The 20,292-nt window shown below is 42.2% G+C and overlaps 1 protein-coding gene across 1 annotated transcript; it reads left to right on the top strand.

The window, feature by feature from the left end:
- The first annotated feature begins 17,939 nt into the window (after positions 1–17,939).
- Positions 17,940–20,084, top strand: LOC124708540. Its single transcript, XM_047240221.1, has 3 exons — positions 17,940–18,258; positions 18,383–18,621; positions 19,341–20,084. Exons 1-3 carry the CDS (start codon positions 17,940–17,942, stop codon positions 19,896–19,898), a joined length of 1,116 nt encoding a protein of 371 aa, XP_047096177.1. The 3' UTR covers positions 19,899–20,084.
- The last annotated feature ends 208 nt before the right edge of the window (positions 20,085–20,292 follow it).

The following is a 20,292-nucleotide window of genomic DNA, read 5'->3' as shown; positions in this document are numbered from 1 at the left end:
AAGCTCCTTGTGCCTTGAACTTCAACGCCACCTTCCTCAGGCTCACCACCATCTTCTCCGATGCCGCACCCCCTCTCCATGGTTATTTGTACACTCTGCTCTGGCAGCCAGCCCCTCCCCCTCTCCAGCCGCTGGCATAATGCTCCCTCCGGCCGTCAGCTAGGGTTGAGAACAAATAATTTAGAAAACAAAAACGGAAAAAAATGTGCAAAAAGTGAGCAAAAAATATCAAAAGTATACCTGTGGCGGACCACCTGGTATCAGTTCGCCCACTGTAACTGTTTTCCTAGTAGTGTGTTGATGCTATTGCTGATTATTGCATTATACTTTGTATTAATAACACACACAAAAATTATCGCTCACGTTCTCATCAAATTTTGATGTTTATTCTAGCTTTATCGCCCCAACTTGTTTCCATCTCATGTATATATGAATCTTTACACAACATATCATAGTGGTTCGAAAAAAATTAAATGAGAAAATATATGAATGAAGACATATTAACTGAAATAGTAATAGACAAGGTGTCGTCCATGCATGTGCGAGGGGCCACTGTGTTAGTTTTTCATAAAAACAATAAACTTGGAGTATCACAAATATATTAGAAAAATCTTCTCAGGAATGGGCTACTATGTATGAAGTTTCATGGATTTAAAGCTAGATGAGCTAGGTCTTGACCACAAACATGGCACAATTTGTTCAAATGATCCTTTATTCTGCACATGTGTCCATATTGGGATGCCAAACAATGTTGATATTGGGGGGTTTTATTTTCTTTCCGCAAAAAATCTCATTTTCCATTTTCTAAGCGTTAAAAACGATTTTTTGTGGAGCACCTACCAAAAAAACTATTCCAAAACATAATAATCTAACTTTTCAAAAATACTAGAACACATTGGGTATACAAATAACCATACGGTTGCATCTCAAATAAATTCTAGGTACCTCCCACACTAAAAAAACAAATTGTCACTGATTCATGTAGAAGTTGGTCAAATTTGAATTGCAACTACTTAGTAGTTTGTTGATGATTTTTTTTCCAAAAATCATTTCTATGTTCACGACTACCTATTTCATGATATACCCCACAAAGAGTTTTGTAGGATTCAACCACTATCTAAGAATGATCACGCCCTCTGATCACATTTACATTTTGTGATATTAAAAAGTAGGTCATGCAGTCGAGATGTATCATGAGAATTTTGCCAACACGAAAGCTATGCATATCTTCGACATGAACCAAATTGATTTTTGGATCATTTCAATCCAAGGTAGTATGCAAAATTGACATAAAAATTACCTATGTGGTCTTTCCAAAATAAATTTTAAACTCCCTCTATGTATTTGGGTTCAAACTCTATTTCTCTTTAGCCACCTTCTAATAGCCTTTGGACCGTTGGCCCATTTGTAGCAGTTGGGAAAAAAATGCGCAGGCTACCTAGGTGAGTTGGGTAGGTCGCGAGTTCGAATCCCACGGACGTCTTTTTGTTGCCAATAATTCCCAGTAACACCTGCCAGGTTAGCGGTTGGTCCCGGATGCCAGTTCGGAGGTCACACATTAAATGGGTTACGAATCATTTGTTGCAAAATGGTCAAAGAGTTATGACTAATTTTTATGTGGACACTCTAAGAAGGTCACTCCTTAAGTAGTGTTAGTCCAACCTCCAGGTTGGCATAGCCCTCTATTTTCTCCCCAGCGATGGCTAGGGGTCCGAGGTGGCCACACCGACACCGAAGGACGTCACTAACTGCGCCGAGCCGTCGGACAGCAACGCTAAGCGAGCCCTCCTGGCCTTAAGGTTATCCAAGCCCTAGATCTATTCCAATGATAGTAATTTAGCTTGCATTTGTAGTAAACTTTCTTACAACCAAGTTTAGATTTACAATAACTATGCTTAGATTTTAGCTTATATTAACTTTGTTAAATGCAAAGTACTCAGTTCTGCTTACTGTAACCTAACTTTGTTAAATGCTTAGATTTTAGCTTCCAGTAACTTCGTTGAATGTTGAGTACTATATATGCTATGTTTTGTTCTGCTTAGTGTAAATATGCTTAGAGTAAGTATTATTTTATATGTGAATTAGAGAATTTGTACCCCACATTACTTTATATGTTTTACTTATAGATATTTGCATTTATAATTTACCTTACATTGTTAATGTTCTAGATAACTGACAATGACAGATAAATTTTCTTACTTAGGGATTTTCTTTTATCCTTTAGGGCGAGGAGGAAGCCTGGAGATGATGCGCGACCGTGTAGACATATTAACGGGGCTCCATCCATGGTGCACTGAAGCTAGCATCTCCGGGATGTTATCCCTCTTTGCAGTAGGAGTTAAGGTAGAAGACGACAACCATCCGGTGGCCCTCAAAACAAGGGAGCGAGGCTCCATCAATGGTGCGCTTAAGGTGGTGAACTTTTGTACAACATGACCAACAGAAAAATGGCGACGAACCAGCGGGCATATAATTGATGGAGTGGGGCTCCGCTGACGGTGCATCCTGCCCCGCCGTCCATTTTATTGTTTCATGTAACGTTCATTACCAACAGCTATTAACTGAACCCCTTAGGAAATGTAGACATAAACAATACAGTTATTTGTAATTGTTGCCCATTTATAGGGGTAACCGAAAAATTACTACGTTTCAATTGTGGCCTTCACATCAGCGACCGACTTCGAATGACGGGTCCTTTTTTCCTTTTCTGATGAGGTTTTTGACTTGTGTCCATCCGTGCCGTCGCTTTGTACTAGTGTGGGATATTGCTACCCTCTCAACAATGGAGGTATGGATAAAAACCTTAGCTAGTCTCTGTAGGGATTCGTCACATAGAAAATAAAAAATTCTACTGCAAGAACAAATAACAATCCAAGATCTAATCTAGTAGATGGTAGCAACCAAATAAGATCAACATACCCTCGAAGATCGCTATGTGTTAACGAGATAAATCTCGTGGATGATGTAGTCGATCACTTGCCGCTCTCAAGAGCGAGTAGAATATCTTGATGGTGCCGCAATCGGGCAGCACCTCCGCACTCGGTCACACGTACGGTGTTGATGAAGACGTCTTTCTACCTGTTCCAGCAGGCATCAGAAGTAGTAGATCCTCATCGGAATCCCGGTAGCACGACGGCGTGGTGACGGTGGTGGTGGCGATCTCCTGTAGGGCTTCGACGTAGCCGTGCGGGAGAAAGGTGGAGGAGGGTGGCGCTAGGGTTTGGAGAGAGGGGCTAGGGCACCGGCCTTGGTGCCCTTGAGATGGTGCGGTAAATGTGTGGCCATCCCCTCCCCTTCTCTCCCCTTTAAATAGGTGGAAAACCCTAGGCTCCAATCATACTCCTCATGGGAGTCCAATTGAAAACCCCATATATGCAAAAAGTCAAAACCTAGTCACGGTGGGTTTCCCCCCTTTCCTTTTGAGTTGGCCGGCCAAGGAGGTGGAGTCCACCATGGACTCCACCTTCCCACCAGGTGGGTCGGCTAGGGCAGGTGGAGTCCCTCCGGGACTCCTTCTGCCATAGTGAAATATTCCGGACGATTCTAGAACCTTCTAGAATCTTCCATAAATTCACCAGACCATTCCCAAATTGGAATATGACTTCCCATATATGAATCTTATTTTCTGGACCATTCCGGAACTCCTCGTGGTGTCCTGGATCCCATCCGAGACTCCGAACAATATTCGAACTCCATTCCATATTCCATATCTACTTAAAACGACATCAAACCTTAAGTGGGTCACCCTACGGTTCGCGAACTATGCAAACATGATCGAGACACTTCTCCGATCAATAACCAATAGCGGGACCTAGAGATCCATAATGTCTCCCATATATTCAATGATGACTTCATGATCAAAAGAATCATTAACATACAATACTGATTCCCTTTGTCGCGCGATACTTTACTTATCCGAGATTTGATCGTCGGTATCTCTATACCTAGTTCAACCTTGTTACTGATAAGTACTCTTTACTCGTACTGTGATATGACATCCCTTGTGAGCCAGTCACATGCTTGCAAGATAATTGGATGACATTCCACCGAGAGGGCCCAGAGCATATATATCCGTCATTTGGATGGACAAATCCCACTATTGATCCACGCGCTTCAACATATACTTTCCGTCATTTGGATGGACAAATCCCACAAATCCCACTATATAGTATATATATCCGTCATTTGTTCATCTTTTCTCTTTCTTCTGTCGTAGCCGGACTTTGAGTTTTACTCAAGGTCTTACCTGGCAACATAGGCAAGAACCCTTTTCTTGCTTTCATCCATTCTAAACTTCTTTAGAATTTTGTCCAGGTATGTACTCTATGAAATCCCTATTAAGCGTCTTGATCTATCTATATAAATCTTGATGCCTAAAATGTATGCTGCTTCGCCAAGGTCCTTCATTGAATTTTTTTTATTCAAATACCCTTTGACACTACCAAGAAGTTCTATATCATTCCCAATCAATAATATGTCATCCACATAATATATCATTCCCAATCAATAATATATCGGCTACTATGGGCTCCGTGGCACTTGAGAACTTTGCTGGCTTGAGTCTCAAGAATCTGGCGAGTCTGTCTACTGGGGGTGGGGGTGGTGGTGGCGGTGGTGGTGGAGGTGGCGGTGGTGGATTGTTGTTGTTGTTCTGGGTGGTTTGGATGAACTGGGTCATCATCTGCATGAGTTGTGCCTGAGCTGTCATCATATGATTCAGTGCATCTTGAGTTTGGGTCACGTCTTGGCGGCATCTGATATAGTTTTAGCATAGATAAGAACAAGATAGATAGATCTAGGAAGTAAAATTTCCTACCCATGCACAAACAAGTCACACAACCAAACAAAAACATTTAAAACCAGGATTCCAAACTTTATTTATATTTAATGAGTTTCGAAAAATACGATTAAGATAGTTGGTACTGCCATACATCAGATAGTAGGACAATACAAAGAGCGTAATAGATTACATAGGATTTAAGGGGTCATCTAACGCCTCTTTACTACACCGTAACAAGCTAAAGGATATGGTACTTGCTCGTCTTCCTCTTCTTCCTTGATGATTTTCATGAGTTAGGTCATCTAAGGTAAGAGGAAAAACATTTTTGAAAATGGAATAGATAAGAGTACTAGAAGTTCACAAAGCATTTTTTTTTTGAAATAGGATTTGACAAACTTTTCATCCTAGGGTCTTCCTATTTCTAATCCAAACTTAGGGTCTCGATCCTACAGGCAACACTATGCTCTGATACCATTCTGTAGCACCCTACCCTTTAATAAAGGTAAGATACCTGTGTATAGTGCTATTCCCGGGATCACTGATAGCACACACATTTCGAATGTAGTAATCATAGCAATAGTATCAAATTTATTACAACGTAGATCCACAGGAGATAAAATAAAGTCTTACAAATTGCATAGTCGAGCCGACTAGCTCAAATATAAAAGTTCAAAGCAAACACGAGCGGAAATAAACTTCAATGAGCCTCCATCATCTCCATGCGCCACGAGGCGAGACATGTTGGAATGTAGACTCGAGATCCTACTAGAACTCGTCTTCCGAAGAACCTGCACGTTTGAATATGCAGCCCCACGAATGGAGGTCGGTACAATGATGTGCGGCAAATGACACTTATATGGTGGCAGTGTTTAGGCATGACTATCTACATGATATTTGGCTAGTGGAGTTTAGGCAAATTTGCATAAAGCCAATTTTATCCTACATTTTTCAAAACAAAACCTTTTGGTAACTCTTGAAAAACATTTTTACAAAAAGGGGCACGAGTCGAGATGACTCCCAGGTCACCACCACATACCATGGTTTTCACTTGCCCAGGTATGTAGCCACGGGGCCACTCCACTAGGATAAACCTCAGATCACCACCACATACCATGGTTTTCACTGCCAGGTATGTAGCCCTGGGGAAAATCCCGTCCTGTGATTGTTTCTACACAAATTTTAATCATTCAGAAAAGGTGATGAGATTCTTCCGTACATTCCCTGCCTAGAAGCTCAAATTGTCCATAACCGGGGACACGGCTAAGATCTTAGGTTTAACTCTCGAGAGGTTGCGCTCTTTACCCACAATTCACAACCAAGCCTTTTTGCCAAAATTCTTCATCTTCATTAAGGCCAGGACGAGGTCACAACGAAGTTTTTCCTTAGTAGCCCCTCCACCTACCGGATCCTCCCGTACCCAAACTCCACCCACTGGCGGTACCCTAGGCAAGGTTTCCCACCAAGTACTTAGCCAAGACAGAGCCCATAATGTATTGTGGTTGCACTGGAAGCTATCTAAAACATGGACGACATAATAATCTCTTTAATCCTGGGTGGCCAACCACAAGTGTACTCACCCCCCAGGTCACCACCACATACCATGGTTTTCACTGCCAGGTATGTAGCCCCAGGTAGCCACTCAACATAATCCAAAGCCACACCAATTCCACCCAGGTGTTTCATTGAGGTTGTTAATTTTAATTTTCAATACTCACAATCCAATATAATCAAAACAGAGTGGCATTTTGTTATTGCTAGGCAAACTAAAAATTCTAGCAAGGGTTCATGGGTGGCTACACACTACTAGGATTTGATAGGCATAGCATAATTTTCGAAAACAAAATCCTACCATGCATACTAGTTTGAAAAACACTAATGCATAATAAAAATAAGTGGGAGTTGAGCGTCACTTGCCTTGATCAAAGCAACCCGCACAATCACAGCAACCACAAGCACCACCTTGATCTCCTCCACACTCTATTCAAACAACCACAACAAAAATAAACAAACATTCGATATGCACAATCATAGACATGTATGCATGCATGCTATGCAACAATTTAACTTCACAAGAGGGGTGGTGCGTAAGTGTTGCATTATGTGTTCTCTGATAGGTGCAATGTTAATAAAGTATTCTGGACATTTAATTTGATTTAGAAAAACCATTAATCGAGTATCTACTTTACATATACAACCTTATTAATTAGCTACTGCAAGCATTATGTGTGGTAAAAATATGAATTTGACCTCCCTGGATAGGCTACAGTAACACAAGAATAGGGCAATTGGAATTAGTCAAAAATAATTTATAGATTTTGAATTATCGTCAAATTACTGATTTGAATAGATTTTACTAAAGCAAGTTTGTGCGCGTATCAAAGTTGTACAATTTTTATTCCATGTTGTAGTACATATTCTGAGGATTCCAGAAAGTACAAAATCATAAGATTTGGCCCGGTAGATTATTTTATACAAATTTTATAGTATGAAGGGCTTAATTTAACTATTTGAATTATGACGCAAAATATAACACAAAACCTATACTGTATTATTGCATAAAGTTGTTGTACAGGTTAAGAGCTTTCCAAAACTATAAAATTTGCGAGATTTGGCCCAGTGTACGATTTTATATCGATTTTACAAGTTATACACGTAATTTGACTTTTAAATTCGAATCTAAAAACGATTTGACCAAATCTGACCGGCGGCGCTGACCGTGCAGGCCACGTGGCGCGACGCGGTTGGCTGCGCGGGGATCACGCGGATCGCCCTCCCCTGGGCCGGCCGTGGCCGTTAGATCTAAATCTACGGCTAAGATCTAAAACGCAAAAGAAAAAGAAAATAAACAAAGAAAAGGGAAGAAGCTCACCTGCCGGCCGGGGTTGGGGAAGACGGCGGCGGGCGGCTCGGGCGGACGGGGCGTCGGCGTTACGGCGGGATCTGGCGCCGGCGGAGGCGGTTACGGGGTGCGGCTCGGCGCGGCGGGGAGGTGGGTGGTGGCGGCGCGGTGTTTGGCGGCTTAGGGCAGCCGCGACAGGTGGCTGGAGGCGGCGGCGGCTGCGCTGACTCCGGCGAGGAATCCGCGCTGTTTGGCGGCGCGGTTTGGGGCGGAGGCTTGGGGAAAAGACGCGGGGCGCGGCGCTTTATATAGGGGGGGCACGGACGTCAAGGCGACTTCGGACGGTGCGGATTTGATCCGAGTCGACCTAGGCGAAGCAACGGTGGAGGCAGAGTCCGGCCTGGACACGGGGAAGAAGAGGAAGCTGACGTGCGGGCCCCGCTGACGAGCGGGCCCCACGGGTCGGTGACAAAAACGAAAAAAAAGAAAGGGGCAGGGGCGGTTTTGGCGTGCAGGCGGGCCGCTTCTCCCACCGAAGTGGGCCGGTGCGGTCGGACTGGCCCAACTCGGCCAGTCCGAACCGTTTTTTTTTTGTTCTTTATATTTTTCCTTTTTCTTTTTACTGTTTTCTTCACAACTTTTGTTTTAGGAATCCAAATAGGGTCAAACCAGTTTCTAAAATTTTGTAAAATTCAGGACTTTGACTTAGACAAAATAGTACATAATTTTTGCCAAAATGGCATGATAGGAAAATTATGAGTTTTACACTAGGATTTTAAGGCTATAGTTGTTTCATATTGTGCTTATTATTTTATGAGATCAAACTAATGCAAAGATGCCATGAATGCATGCAAGCTTTTAATTTTTGAAAAACCTGGGATGTTACAGACTAACCCCCTTAAGATAAAGCACGTCCTCGGGCTTCGAAAAGACTAGCAAATAGGTGTGTGGGTGGTATTCTCGAAGATTTTCTTCATCTGCCCAAGCTGCCTCTTCCTCACTATGGTGACTCCACTGAACAGAACTATATAGTATTGGCGCGAGTATTCCTTTACCATGGGTATCTGATCTAGGCTAACCCCCTTAAGATGTTTAGCCTAATATCACCGACATGCAATTTGGGATAAAACTCGAACTATTGATATGAATGAATGTGATGCGCCACTATCAATTAAAACTAATGCTGTAACGAGTTGAGTGAAGACATACCCATCATAGTGTTAGGTTCATTCACCACTTCCTCAACATACAGGTGGTTCGCCTGTCCCTTCTGGACAGGATTGGGTTTGATAACTTCATCCGGCTTTTTCTCAGTGCATCTATCCGCAAAGTGTCCAGTCTTCTTACACTTGAAGCAGGTGATATGGGACAAGTCCCCTGAATTATGACGGTACTGGCCGTTGTTTCCATTGTGATGTCCATTACCACCGTTGTGATGACCATTGTTTCCATTGGGGTGACTACTGGAATGGTCTCCCTTGAAAGCTTCATTGTGCTTATGACCATTGTAGTTGTCGCCATTCCCTTTACTGAAATGACCATTATGCTTGTGTGAGTTGTGACTCCCACTTCCTTCAGAAGAATGGTACTTCTTGTGGAACGGCTCAGTGTGGTTCTTGCTGAACTTCCTCTTGCGGTTCTCTTCCTTATTGATGTTATTGTCTAGGGTGATAGCTTGATCAAGTAGGGACTGATAGTTGGGTGCATAAGCTATAGACAATGGAATCTTGAGTTCTCCCTTAAGTCCATTGAGGAACTTCTCCTTCCTCTTAACATCAGTGTCAATGTCTTCTGGGGCATACCTCGCCAACGCACAGAAGTCATCCATGTACTCCTTCAGAGTCCGTCCTCCTTGCCTCAGGCTGCGGAATTCATCCCTCTTTAGATTCATAATGCCCGAGGAGATATGAGCAGTACGAAAACCTTCTTTGAATGTTTCCCAGTCTAGGTCATCAATGGGATGGGTGATTTGATATGTCTCCCACCAACTAGCAGCAGGTCCTTCCAACAGATGAGCAGTGAACCTTATCTTTTCAGCCTCCGTGCACTCACACGTGACCAGGTCCTTGCTGACAGAACGAAGCCAATCATCGGCTACTATGGGCTCCGTGGCACTTGAGAACTTTGCTGGCTTGAGTCTCAAGAATCTGGCGAGTCTGTCTACTGGGGGTGGGGGTGGTGGTGGCGGTGGTGGTGGAGGTGGCGGTGGTGGATTGTTGTTGTTGTTCTGGGTGGTTTGGATGAACTGGGTCATCATTTGCATGAGTTGTGCCTGAGCTGTCATCATCTGATTCAGTGCATCTTGAGTTGGGTCACGTCTTGGCGGCATCTGATATAGTTTTAGCATAGATAAGAACAAGATAGATAGATCTAGGAAGTACAATTTCCTACCCATGCACAAACAAGTCACACAACCAAACAAAAACATTTAAAACCAGGATTCCAAACTTTATTTATATTTAATGAGTTTCGAAAAATACGATTAAGATAGTTGGTACTGCCATACATCAGATAGTAGGACAATACAAAGAGCGTAATAGATTACATAGGATTTAAGGGGTCATCTAACGCCTCTTTACTACACCGTAACAAGCTAAAGGATATGGTACTTGCTCGTCTTCCTCTTCTTCCTTGATGGTTTTCATGAGTTAGGTCATCTAAGGTAAGAGGAAAAACATTTTTGAAAATGGAATAGATAAGAGTACTAGAAGTTCACAAAGCATTTTTTTTTTGAAATAGGATTTGACAAACTTTTCATCCTAAGGTCTTCCTATTTCTAATCCAAACTTAGGGTCTCGATCCTACAGGCAACACTATGCTCGATACCATTCCGTAGCACCCTACCCTTTAATAAAGGTAAGATACCTGTGTATAGTGCTATTCCCGGGATCACTGATAGCACACACATTTCGAATGTAGTAATCATAGCAATAGTATAAAATTTATTACAATGTAGATCCACAGGAGATAAAATAAAGTCTTACAAATTGCATAGTCGAACTGACTAGCTCAAATATAAAAGTTCAAAGCAAACACAGCGGAAATAAACTTCAATGAGCCTCCATCATCTCCATGCGCCACGAGCGAGACATGTTGGAATGTAGACTCGAGATCATACTAGAACTCGTCTTCCGAAGAACCTCGCACGTTTGAATATGCAGCCCCACGAATGGAGGTCAGTACAATGATGTACTGGCAAATGACACTTATATGGTGGCAGTGTTTAGGCATGACTATCTACATGATATTTGGCTAGTGGAGTTTAGGCAAATTTGCATAAAGCCAATTTTATCCTACATTTTTCAAAACAAAACCTTTTGGTAACTCTTGAAAAACATTTTTACAAAAAGGGGCACAGAGTCGAGATGACTCCCAGGTCACCACCACATACCATGGTTTTCACTGCCAGGTATGTAGCCCTGGGGCCACTCCACTAGGATAAACCTCAGATCACCACCACATACCATGGTTTTCACTGCCAGGTATGTAGCCCTGGGGAAAATCCCGTCTTGTGATTGTTTCTACACAAATTTTAATCATTCAGAAAAGGTGATGAGATTCTTCCGTACATTCCTTGCCTAGAAGCTCAAATTGTCCATAACCGGGGACACGGCTAAGATCTTAGGTTTAACTCTCGAGAGGTTGCGCTCTTTACCCACAATTCACAACCAAGCCTTTTTGCCAAAATTCTTCATCTTCATTAAGGCCAGGACGAGGTCACTACGAAGCTTTTCCTTAGTAGCCCCTCCACCTACCGGATCCGCCCGTACCCAAACTCCACCCACTGGCGGTACCCTAGGCAAGGTTTCCCACCAAGTACTTAGCCAAGACAGAGCCCATAATGTATTGTGGTTGCACTGGAAGCTATCTAAAACATGGACGACATAATAATCTCTTTAATCCTGGGTGGCCAACCACAAGTGTACTCACCCCCCAGGTCACCAATACATACCATGGTTTTCACTGCCAGGTATGTAGCCCCAGGTAGCCACTCAACATAATCCAAAGCCACACCAATTCCACCCAGGTGTTTCATTGAGGTTGTTAATTTTAATTTTCAATACTCACAATCCAATATAATCAAAACAGCAGTGGCATTTTGTTATTGCTAGGCAAACTAAAAATTCTAGCAAGGGTTCATGGGCGGCTACACACTACTAGGATTTGATAGGCATAGCATAATTTTCGAAAACAAAATCCTACCATGCATACTAGTTTGAAAAACACTAATGCATAATAAAAATAAGTGGGAGTTGAGCGTCACTTGCCTTGATCAAAGCAACCCGCACAATCACAGCAACCACAAGCACCACCTTGATCTCCTCCACACTCTATTCAAACAACCACAACAAAAATAAACAAACATTCGATATGCACAATCATAGACATGTATGCATGCATGCTATGCAACAATTTAACTTCACAAGAGGGGTGGTGCGTAAGTGTTGCATTATGTGTTCTCTGATAGGTGCAATGTTAATAAAGTATTCTCGGACATTTAATTTGATTTAGAAAAACCATTAATCGAGTATCTACTTTACATATACAACCTTATTAATTAGCTACTGCAAGCATTATGTGTGGTAAAAATATGAATTTGACCTCCCTGGATAGGCTACGGTAACACAAGAATAGGGCAATTGGAATTAGTCAAAAATAATTTATAGATTTTGAATTATCGTCAAATTACTGATTTGAATAGATTTTACTAAAGCAAGTTTGTGCACGTATCAAAGTTGTACAATTTTTATTCCATGTTGTAGTACATATTCTGAGGATTCCAGAAAGTACAAAATCATAAGATTTGGCCTGGTAGATTATTTTATACAAATTTTATAGTATGAAGGGCTTAATTTAACTATTTGAATTATGACGCAAAATATAACACAAAAACTATACTGTATTATTGCATAAAGTTGTTGTACAGGTTAAGAGCTTTCCAAAACTATAAAATTTGCGAGATTTGGCCCAGTGTACGATTTTATATCGATTTTACAAGTTATACACGTAATCTGACTTTTAAATTTGAATTCAAAAACGATTTGACCAAATCTGACCGGCGGCGCTGACCGTGCAGGCCACGTGGCGCGACGCGGTTGGCTGCGCGGGGATCACGCGGATCGCCCTCCCCTGGGCCGGCCGTGGCCGTTGGATCTAACTCTACGGCTGAGATCTAAAAAGCTAAAAGAAAAGAAAATAAACAAAGAAAAGGGAAGAAGCTCACCTGCCGGCCGGGGTTGGGGAAGACGGCGGCGGGCGGCTCGGGCGGACGGGGCGGCGGCGTTACGGCGGGATCTAGCGGCGGCGGAGGCGGTTACGGGGTGCAGCTCGGCGCGGCGGGGAGGTGGGTGGTGGCGGCGCGGTGTTTGGCGGCTTAGGGCAGTCGCGGCAGGTGGCTGGAGGCGGCGGCGGCTGCGCTGACTCCGGCGAGGAATCCGCGCTGTTTGGCGGCGCGGTTTGGGGCGGAGGCTTGGGGAAAAGATGCGGGGCGCAGCGCTTTATATAGGGGGGGGCACGGACGTCGAGGTAACTTCGGACGGTGCGGATTTGATCTGAGTCGACCTAGGCGAAGCAACGGTGGAGGCAGAGTCCGGCCTGGACACGGGGAAGAAGAGGAAGCTGACGTGCGGGCCCCGCTGACGAGCGGGCCCCACGGGTCGGTGACAGAAACGAAAAAAAAGAAAGGGGCAGGGGCGGTTTTGGCGTGCAGGCGGGCCGCTTCTCCCACCGAAGTGGGCCGGTGCGGTCGGGCTGGCCCAACTCGGCCAGTCCGAACCATTTTTTTTTTGTTCTTTACATTTTTCCTTTTTCTTTTTACTGTTTTCTTCACAACTTTTGTTTTAGGAATCCAAATAGGGTCAAACCAGTTTCTAAAATTTTGTAAAATTCAGGACTTTGACTTAGACAAAATAGTACATAATTTTTGCCAAAATGGCATGATAGGAAAATTATGAGTTCTACACTAGGATTTTAAGGCTATAGTTGTTTCATATTGTGCTTATTATTTTATGAGATCAAACTAATGCAAAGAATGCCATGAATGCATGCAAGCTTTTAATTTTTGAAAAACCTGGGATGTTACAATTACCATCAGTGTCTGTTTTTCTTATTGAAAATCCATTTGTTCTTGACAGCCTTGCGGCCATCAGGTAAGTCCACCAAAGTCCATACTTGTTTTTCATACATGGATCCCATTTCGGATTTCATGGCTTCTTGCCATTTTTTGGGATCCGGGCTCATCATTGCTTCCTTATATGTGATATGTCATAGGGTTGTCATTGTTGTCTACCAACTTGACATTTAAGGAGGGATCATACCAATCAAGAGTGGCACGAATCCTCATCGACCTGCAAGGTTCAGTAGCAACTTTGTTCGAAGTTTCATGATCATTATCCATTAGCTTCCTCTCTTATCGATGTAGGTGGCACAAGAACATCTTCCGGTGCTGCGCTACTCTCAGTTTCGAGAGAAGGTTCAGTAACCTTGTCGAGTTCTACTTTCCTTCCAGTCACTTCTTTCGAGAGAAACTCTTTTTCAAGAAAGGTTCTGTTCTTGGCAACGGAAATTTTACCTTCGGATCTGTGATAGAAGGTATACCCAATTGTTTCTTTAGGGTATCCTATGAAGACGTATTTCTCCGCTTTGGGTTCGAGCTTGTTAGGTTGTAACTATTTTTACATAAGCTTCGCAGCCCCAACTTTAAGGAACGACAACTTAGATTTCTTATTAAACCATAATTCATACGGTCGTGTTTCAACGGATTTAGATGGTGCCCTATTTAAAGTGAATCCAAAACGATAACGGTAAATCTGTAAGAGACATCATAGATCGAACCATATCTAAGAAAGTTTGATTAAGACGTTTGGACACACCATTGCGCTGTGGTGTTCCTGGCGGTGTCAATTGTGAAAGTATTCCGCATTTCTTTAAATGCATGTCAAACTCGTAACTCAGATATTCACCTCCGCGATCATAACGCAGAAACTTAATCTTCTTATTACGCTGATTTTCTACTTCACTTTGGAATTCCTTAAACTTCTCGAAAGTTTTGGATTTATGTTTCATTAAGTAGATATACCCATATCTACTCAAATCATCCGTTGAAGTAAGAACATATCGATAACCACCATGCGATGCTACACTCATTGGACCGCACACATCGGTATGTATTATTCGAATAAGTCTGTAGCTCGCTCCATGATGGTGCTTATCATAACGCAGACTTCACACTATTGGGGAACACCAAGAGGAAGGTATTATGAGCACAGCAGCAAGTTTTCCCTCAGTAAGAAACCAAGGTTTAATCGACCAGTAGGAGAGAGACGTGACTTCTGAAGGTGTTGCTAGTAACTATTGGCAGCGCGCACAATCGGTCAGCAACAACGTGGAACCTGCACACGACACAACCAAAATACTTTGCCCCAATTTACAGTGAGGTTGTCAATCTCACCGGTTTTGCTGAACACAAAGGATTAGACATATCGAGTGGAAAGATATGTTTGCAGTAATTAAAAAGAACAGTGCTTGCAGTAAGTAAACAGAGCAGGATTGCAGTGGATGAATTTATCAGTCTAAAGGAAAGGACCGGGGTCCACGGTTCACTAGAGGTGTCTCTCCATAAATATAAATAACATGTTGGGTGAACAAATTACAGCTGGGAAATTGACAGAATACTGACCATACATGACAAGATGATTACTATGAGATTCGTTTGGGCATTACAACATAATACATAGACCGTAATCCAACTATGTCTATGAATAATAATCCACCTTCCGGTTATCGTCCGAACCCCTTCCAGTATTAAGTTGCAAGCAACAGATTCTCGCATTAAGCAATGTGTGTAAAGTAAACAATAGAATTACCCTCGGATAAAACATTTTTATTTTCTCCCTAGTAGCAACAACACATCTACAATCTTAGAAGTTATTATCACTCTTCCAGAAAACTAGAGGCATGAACCTACTATCGAGCATAAATACTCCCTCTTGGAGTCACTAGCATTTACTTGGCTAGAGCAACTACTAGCAACGGAGAGCATGCAAGATCACAAATCACATATGACAAGAATATATAATCGATCTCAACATAGTATTCAATATTCATCGGATCCCAGCAAACATAACATGTAGCATTACATAAGGATGATCTTGATCATGATAGGCGGCTCATAAGATCTAAACATGAGGCACAAATTGGAGAAGACAACCATCTAGCTACTGCTATGGACCCATAGTCCAGGAATGAACTACTCACGCATCACTTCGGAGGCTGACTTGGCGATGTAGATGCCTCCGACGATGATTTCCCCCCTCTAGCAGGGTGCCGGGAAGAGCTTCAGAACCCTCCCGAGCTACGGTCTGCGATGGCGGCCGCGACGGAACTTTTCATGGATCGAAGCTCGGGTGTTTAGGTTTTTCCCGAGATCGTGAATAAATAGGCGGAATGGCGAGGTCGGTGGAGGCCAGGGGGCCCACACCACCCCTTGGCGCGGGCCCAGGCATGGTCGTGCCAAGGCATGGCGTGGACGCCCTGTGGCTCCTCTTCGACCCCCCCTCTGAACTCTGTTTTCGTTACAGAAAAATATTGACTTTGGCTTTTGTTTCATCCAATTTTAAGAATATTTCATGTACAACTTTTCTGAAATACAAAATAACATAAAACGGGGAACTGGCACTGGCACTGTGGCATCTTGTTAATAGGGTAGTGCCGGAAAATGTATAAAAGTGCAACGAAGTATGAGTAAAACATATATAAATTGGTGTAAAACAAGCATGGAGCATCAAAACTTATAGATACGTTTGAGAACCTTCATAAAATATCCCGGACGATTCTAGAACCTTCTAGAACCTTCATAAATTCACCAGACCATTCCAAACTTGAAATATGATTTCTCATATACGAATCTTATTCTCCGGACCATTCCGGAACTCCTCGTGATGTCCTCGATCTCATCCGAGACTCCGAACAATATTCGAACTCCATTCCATATTCCATATATATTTAAAACAACATCAAACCTTAAGTGTGTCACCCTACGGTTCGCGAACTATGCAGACATGATCGAGACACTTCTCCGATCAATAACCAATAGCGGGGCCTGGAGATCCATAATGGCTCCCACATATTCAACGATAACTTCGTGATTGTAAGAACCATTAACATACGATACAGATTCCCTTTGTCGCGCGATACTTTACTTATCCGAGGTTCGATCGTCAGTATCTCTATACCTAGTTCAACCTCGTTACTGATAAGTACTCTTTACTCGTACTGTGATATGACATCCGTTGTGAGACAGTCACATGCTTGCAAGATAATTAGACGACATTCCACCAAGAAGGCCCAGAGTATATCTATCCGTTATTGGGATGGATAAATCCCACTATTGATCCACGCGCAACCTATTATTTTCGAATACTTAGTGCCATCTTTATAACCACTTATTTACGAAGTAGTGTTTCATGGTGATTAATATGATCTTATGGTCGAAGGATTAGGTTACTATGTATCTTAAAGTTTATAGCAAAATGAACTAAACGTCTTGATCATATGCTAGACTTACTATGGCTGTGTGTGTCCATCACATCATTCACCTAATGATATGATCTTGTTATTAATAACATCCAATGTTCATGATCATGAAACTATGATCATCTATTAATCAACAAGCTAGTTTAACAAAAGTTTTAGTAGGGACTCTTTTATGTTTACAAAACACACAAGTATTAATATTTCCGGTTAATAAATTATAGCATTGGATGTAAATATTTATCATAAGCACAAAAATATAATAATAATCATTTTATTATTGCCTCTTGGGCATATCTCCAACAGTCTCTAGTTTAGCTCTATAGTTATTATCTTCTATGCCAATTTTTTAACTATGTTTAATTTTCTTTTATGCCTCACATTCCTGTTATTTCTAAATCACCCATTGATTTTATCCCGTCAGCGTCTACCAAAGTGCCTCCCAAACATATGTTTGGCTAATTATTTTATTATTATTACTACTATTACTCAGATCGAAGTTTGAAAAATTAATGGTCTAAACATTTTTGAAAATAAGTGTTGGGGCATCCCTCACAATTTTAAGTCCTCGAATTCATTTTTTAAGCTGTTCATCATTCAAAAAAATTAAAAACGACTCTAGAAAGGCCCTAGAAAGGCCCAAATCCAAAACACCGAGATGGATCGATCACTTCGGTCCTTTTCTCGGTTTCTCCTCTCTCCCGAAATAAAAAAGAAATCTTTGGGTTTGTTCTCATCTCAAGAAAAGAAATCTTAGGGTTTGTTCTCGGCCTCGGCGGCGGCGTGCTCATGGCCGCCGGCGACGTGCTCATGGCCAGCGGCGACCTAGGGTCTGAGGAGGAAGTCGACGAGAGTGGCTGCTTAGAGCCGCTCTTCTACGACGAGGCGGCGGTGGTGGCCGAAGTGACGGCAAAGGCGGAGAGGCGGCGGCGGGAGGCCGAGGAGAAGGCGGCGGAGCATGCGAGGAACTTGGAGGAGTGGACGTGGAGAAATGCAGCGCATCAGGCTGTCCTCGACAGGATCAAAGAGTACGATCCCGAGACTGGGGAGGTCTGCTACACCCGATTCTACCACAAGGATTTCTCCAGTTTCGACATCGACGAGGAGTGTAAGTCTGAAGTCCAAATTCTCCCTATTCCTACATGTAATCGGTGTTCTGTCTTCAAGTGTAGAATGCTTGCCTGTTGCTCCAGTGCGATACACTCACATTAATTTGCTGCTTTGATTTGCAGCGCCTCTGCCTGCGATGCGACACACTCACAGTACTGCAACCACATACACCAACCCACTTGGAGAACAGTTTTACCGCCTGTTTGAATCAGCAAATATCCTCTCAGTTAAGATAGCCGCTTCAGATGTGTGCTTTCCGTTACAAGTGTATGGTACTGTGATTGCCAGAGATTACCTTGATTTCAAGTGTGTCTATCTCTTCCGTCGCTGTCGAGAGGATTTCCAAGTCATCCACTCAGAGGTATCACATCTTTACTTTGAAAACCATACTTGCTTCAGACAGTTATTTCTCGTTGTATGGTGTTCAACTCGTTTTCCTGTGTTTGTTACGGTTATTATTAGGTTAACCAATGTTTTGTTGGTTCTTTTCCGGAAATAAACTGTATGGTTTTGGAAATGGTATGGTTTATTCATAAAGTTGGAAAGTAATGAATCATATGCTTGTTTTTTGCACATGTTTATCTATATACAAAACAAAGCGTGTGCATATGCATGGTTATGGTGGCAACTATGGCTACAACTTCCTATTTCGATGTGAAGTTAGAGCCTCTTTGATTTGTAGGATTCAAATAAAAAAAAATCAGGATTGCAATGTCTGTCCACTCAAGTGTTCTACAAGATTAAGACTGCAAAAGTTTGTTTGATTGCACGACAACATAAACAAAGGATTCCTTCCTATTGCTTGGAGTCACTGGAAAATTCGTTTGAATGTAGTGCAGTGGAATCTTTAGAAAAGTTTATATGTGATTCAAACCTACAAATCAAGCAATCCGTGCAGGAAAATATTCTTTAGAATTTAAACCCTTCGACGTTCGTATGGAAATCCTACAAACCTACAAATCAAACAATCAACTTTTTAAAACAGTTCCATACTTACAGATTTATTCCAATGCTTGTTTTACTGTCATTGCGTTATTCAGATGAACAACCGTTAATCTGTTATTTGACTTTTTCTCATAGGATGAATCGTTGATCTTGACTGGCCCAACTCGAGGACTTGTGTTAATGGATAACTTATACTTGGAGGTAGATCTTAAGGTCAGGGACAAAAAGGACAAAGACCAAGAACTTAGCAAGGGACTGTGTGTGATTGATGGTGTAAGATTGGGAGGGTGGGATTATAGTCGTGTTGGATGTATCGACCTCAAAAGCAGGCTGAGCACCGTGGATGTGAAATTTGCAGTAGTTGTATCTGCAGTGGAGGCTACCTTTGAAATCAAGGTTATGAAGGGAAATTTCTTTGGAGAAATCACAGCGTACACATCTAGAATTCAGGATTGCCTTGTGTTACATGATAGCAGAGCAGGTGGTGTAACCTGTGATGGTAGTGGAATGATCCAGCTGTGGCGTCGTGTTGTATGTGTTAGCAAGAAGGAGAAGCTTCTGTTGAAGATTGCTACTGCCTCTACTACCCAGACTGTTGATTTTACTCCAGATGTCAGCGGCGCAGTGAAAAATGAAATTACTTGTGGTGATGTTACAATGCACATCAAGGTCAACTGGTCAATATTTGGCTGAAACTTTGTAGTGCCTATGCCTAATTGAGCCATGTAATGGCTGCTAATGTGTGTCTTCTCATAAAACTTAGTGTTTGTGTGTGCGATGTTATGGCAAATTGAATTATGTAGAGGTTGCTAACGTGGATGTTAACATGAAACGAAGTTGGTCCTTGACCACTCTTATCTTATTGGATTTGTGATGTCACTCTTGACTCTTAAATATTGTGTAACTAATGGTATTTTCTACCTGTTATCAATTAATTTGTTACGTCTGGACTATTGGAACTGGAAAGGGAATAATGATATTTTATTTTGCGAGCCCAATTTTATTTTATGCCTAAAGTTCATGATTTTATAAGTATTAATATGGCCATATTCTGCCTACTATGTTGATAGCTAAAGTTCTATGCTAT

This window comes from Lolium rigidum, chromosome 4 (genome assembly GCF_022539505.1).
Source record: "Lolium rigidum isolate FL_2022 chromosome 4, APGP_CSIRO_Lrig_0.1, whole genome shotgun sequence".
Classification (NCBI taxonomy): domain Eukaryota; kingdom Viridiplantae; phylum Streptophyta; class Magnoliopsida; order Poales; family Poaceae; genus Lolium; species Lolium rigidum.
Note: the sequence above shows the minus strand (reverse complement) of the source record. Positions and strands in the feature narration are given on the sequence as shown.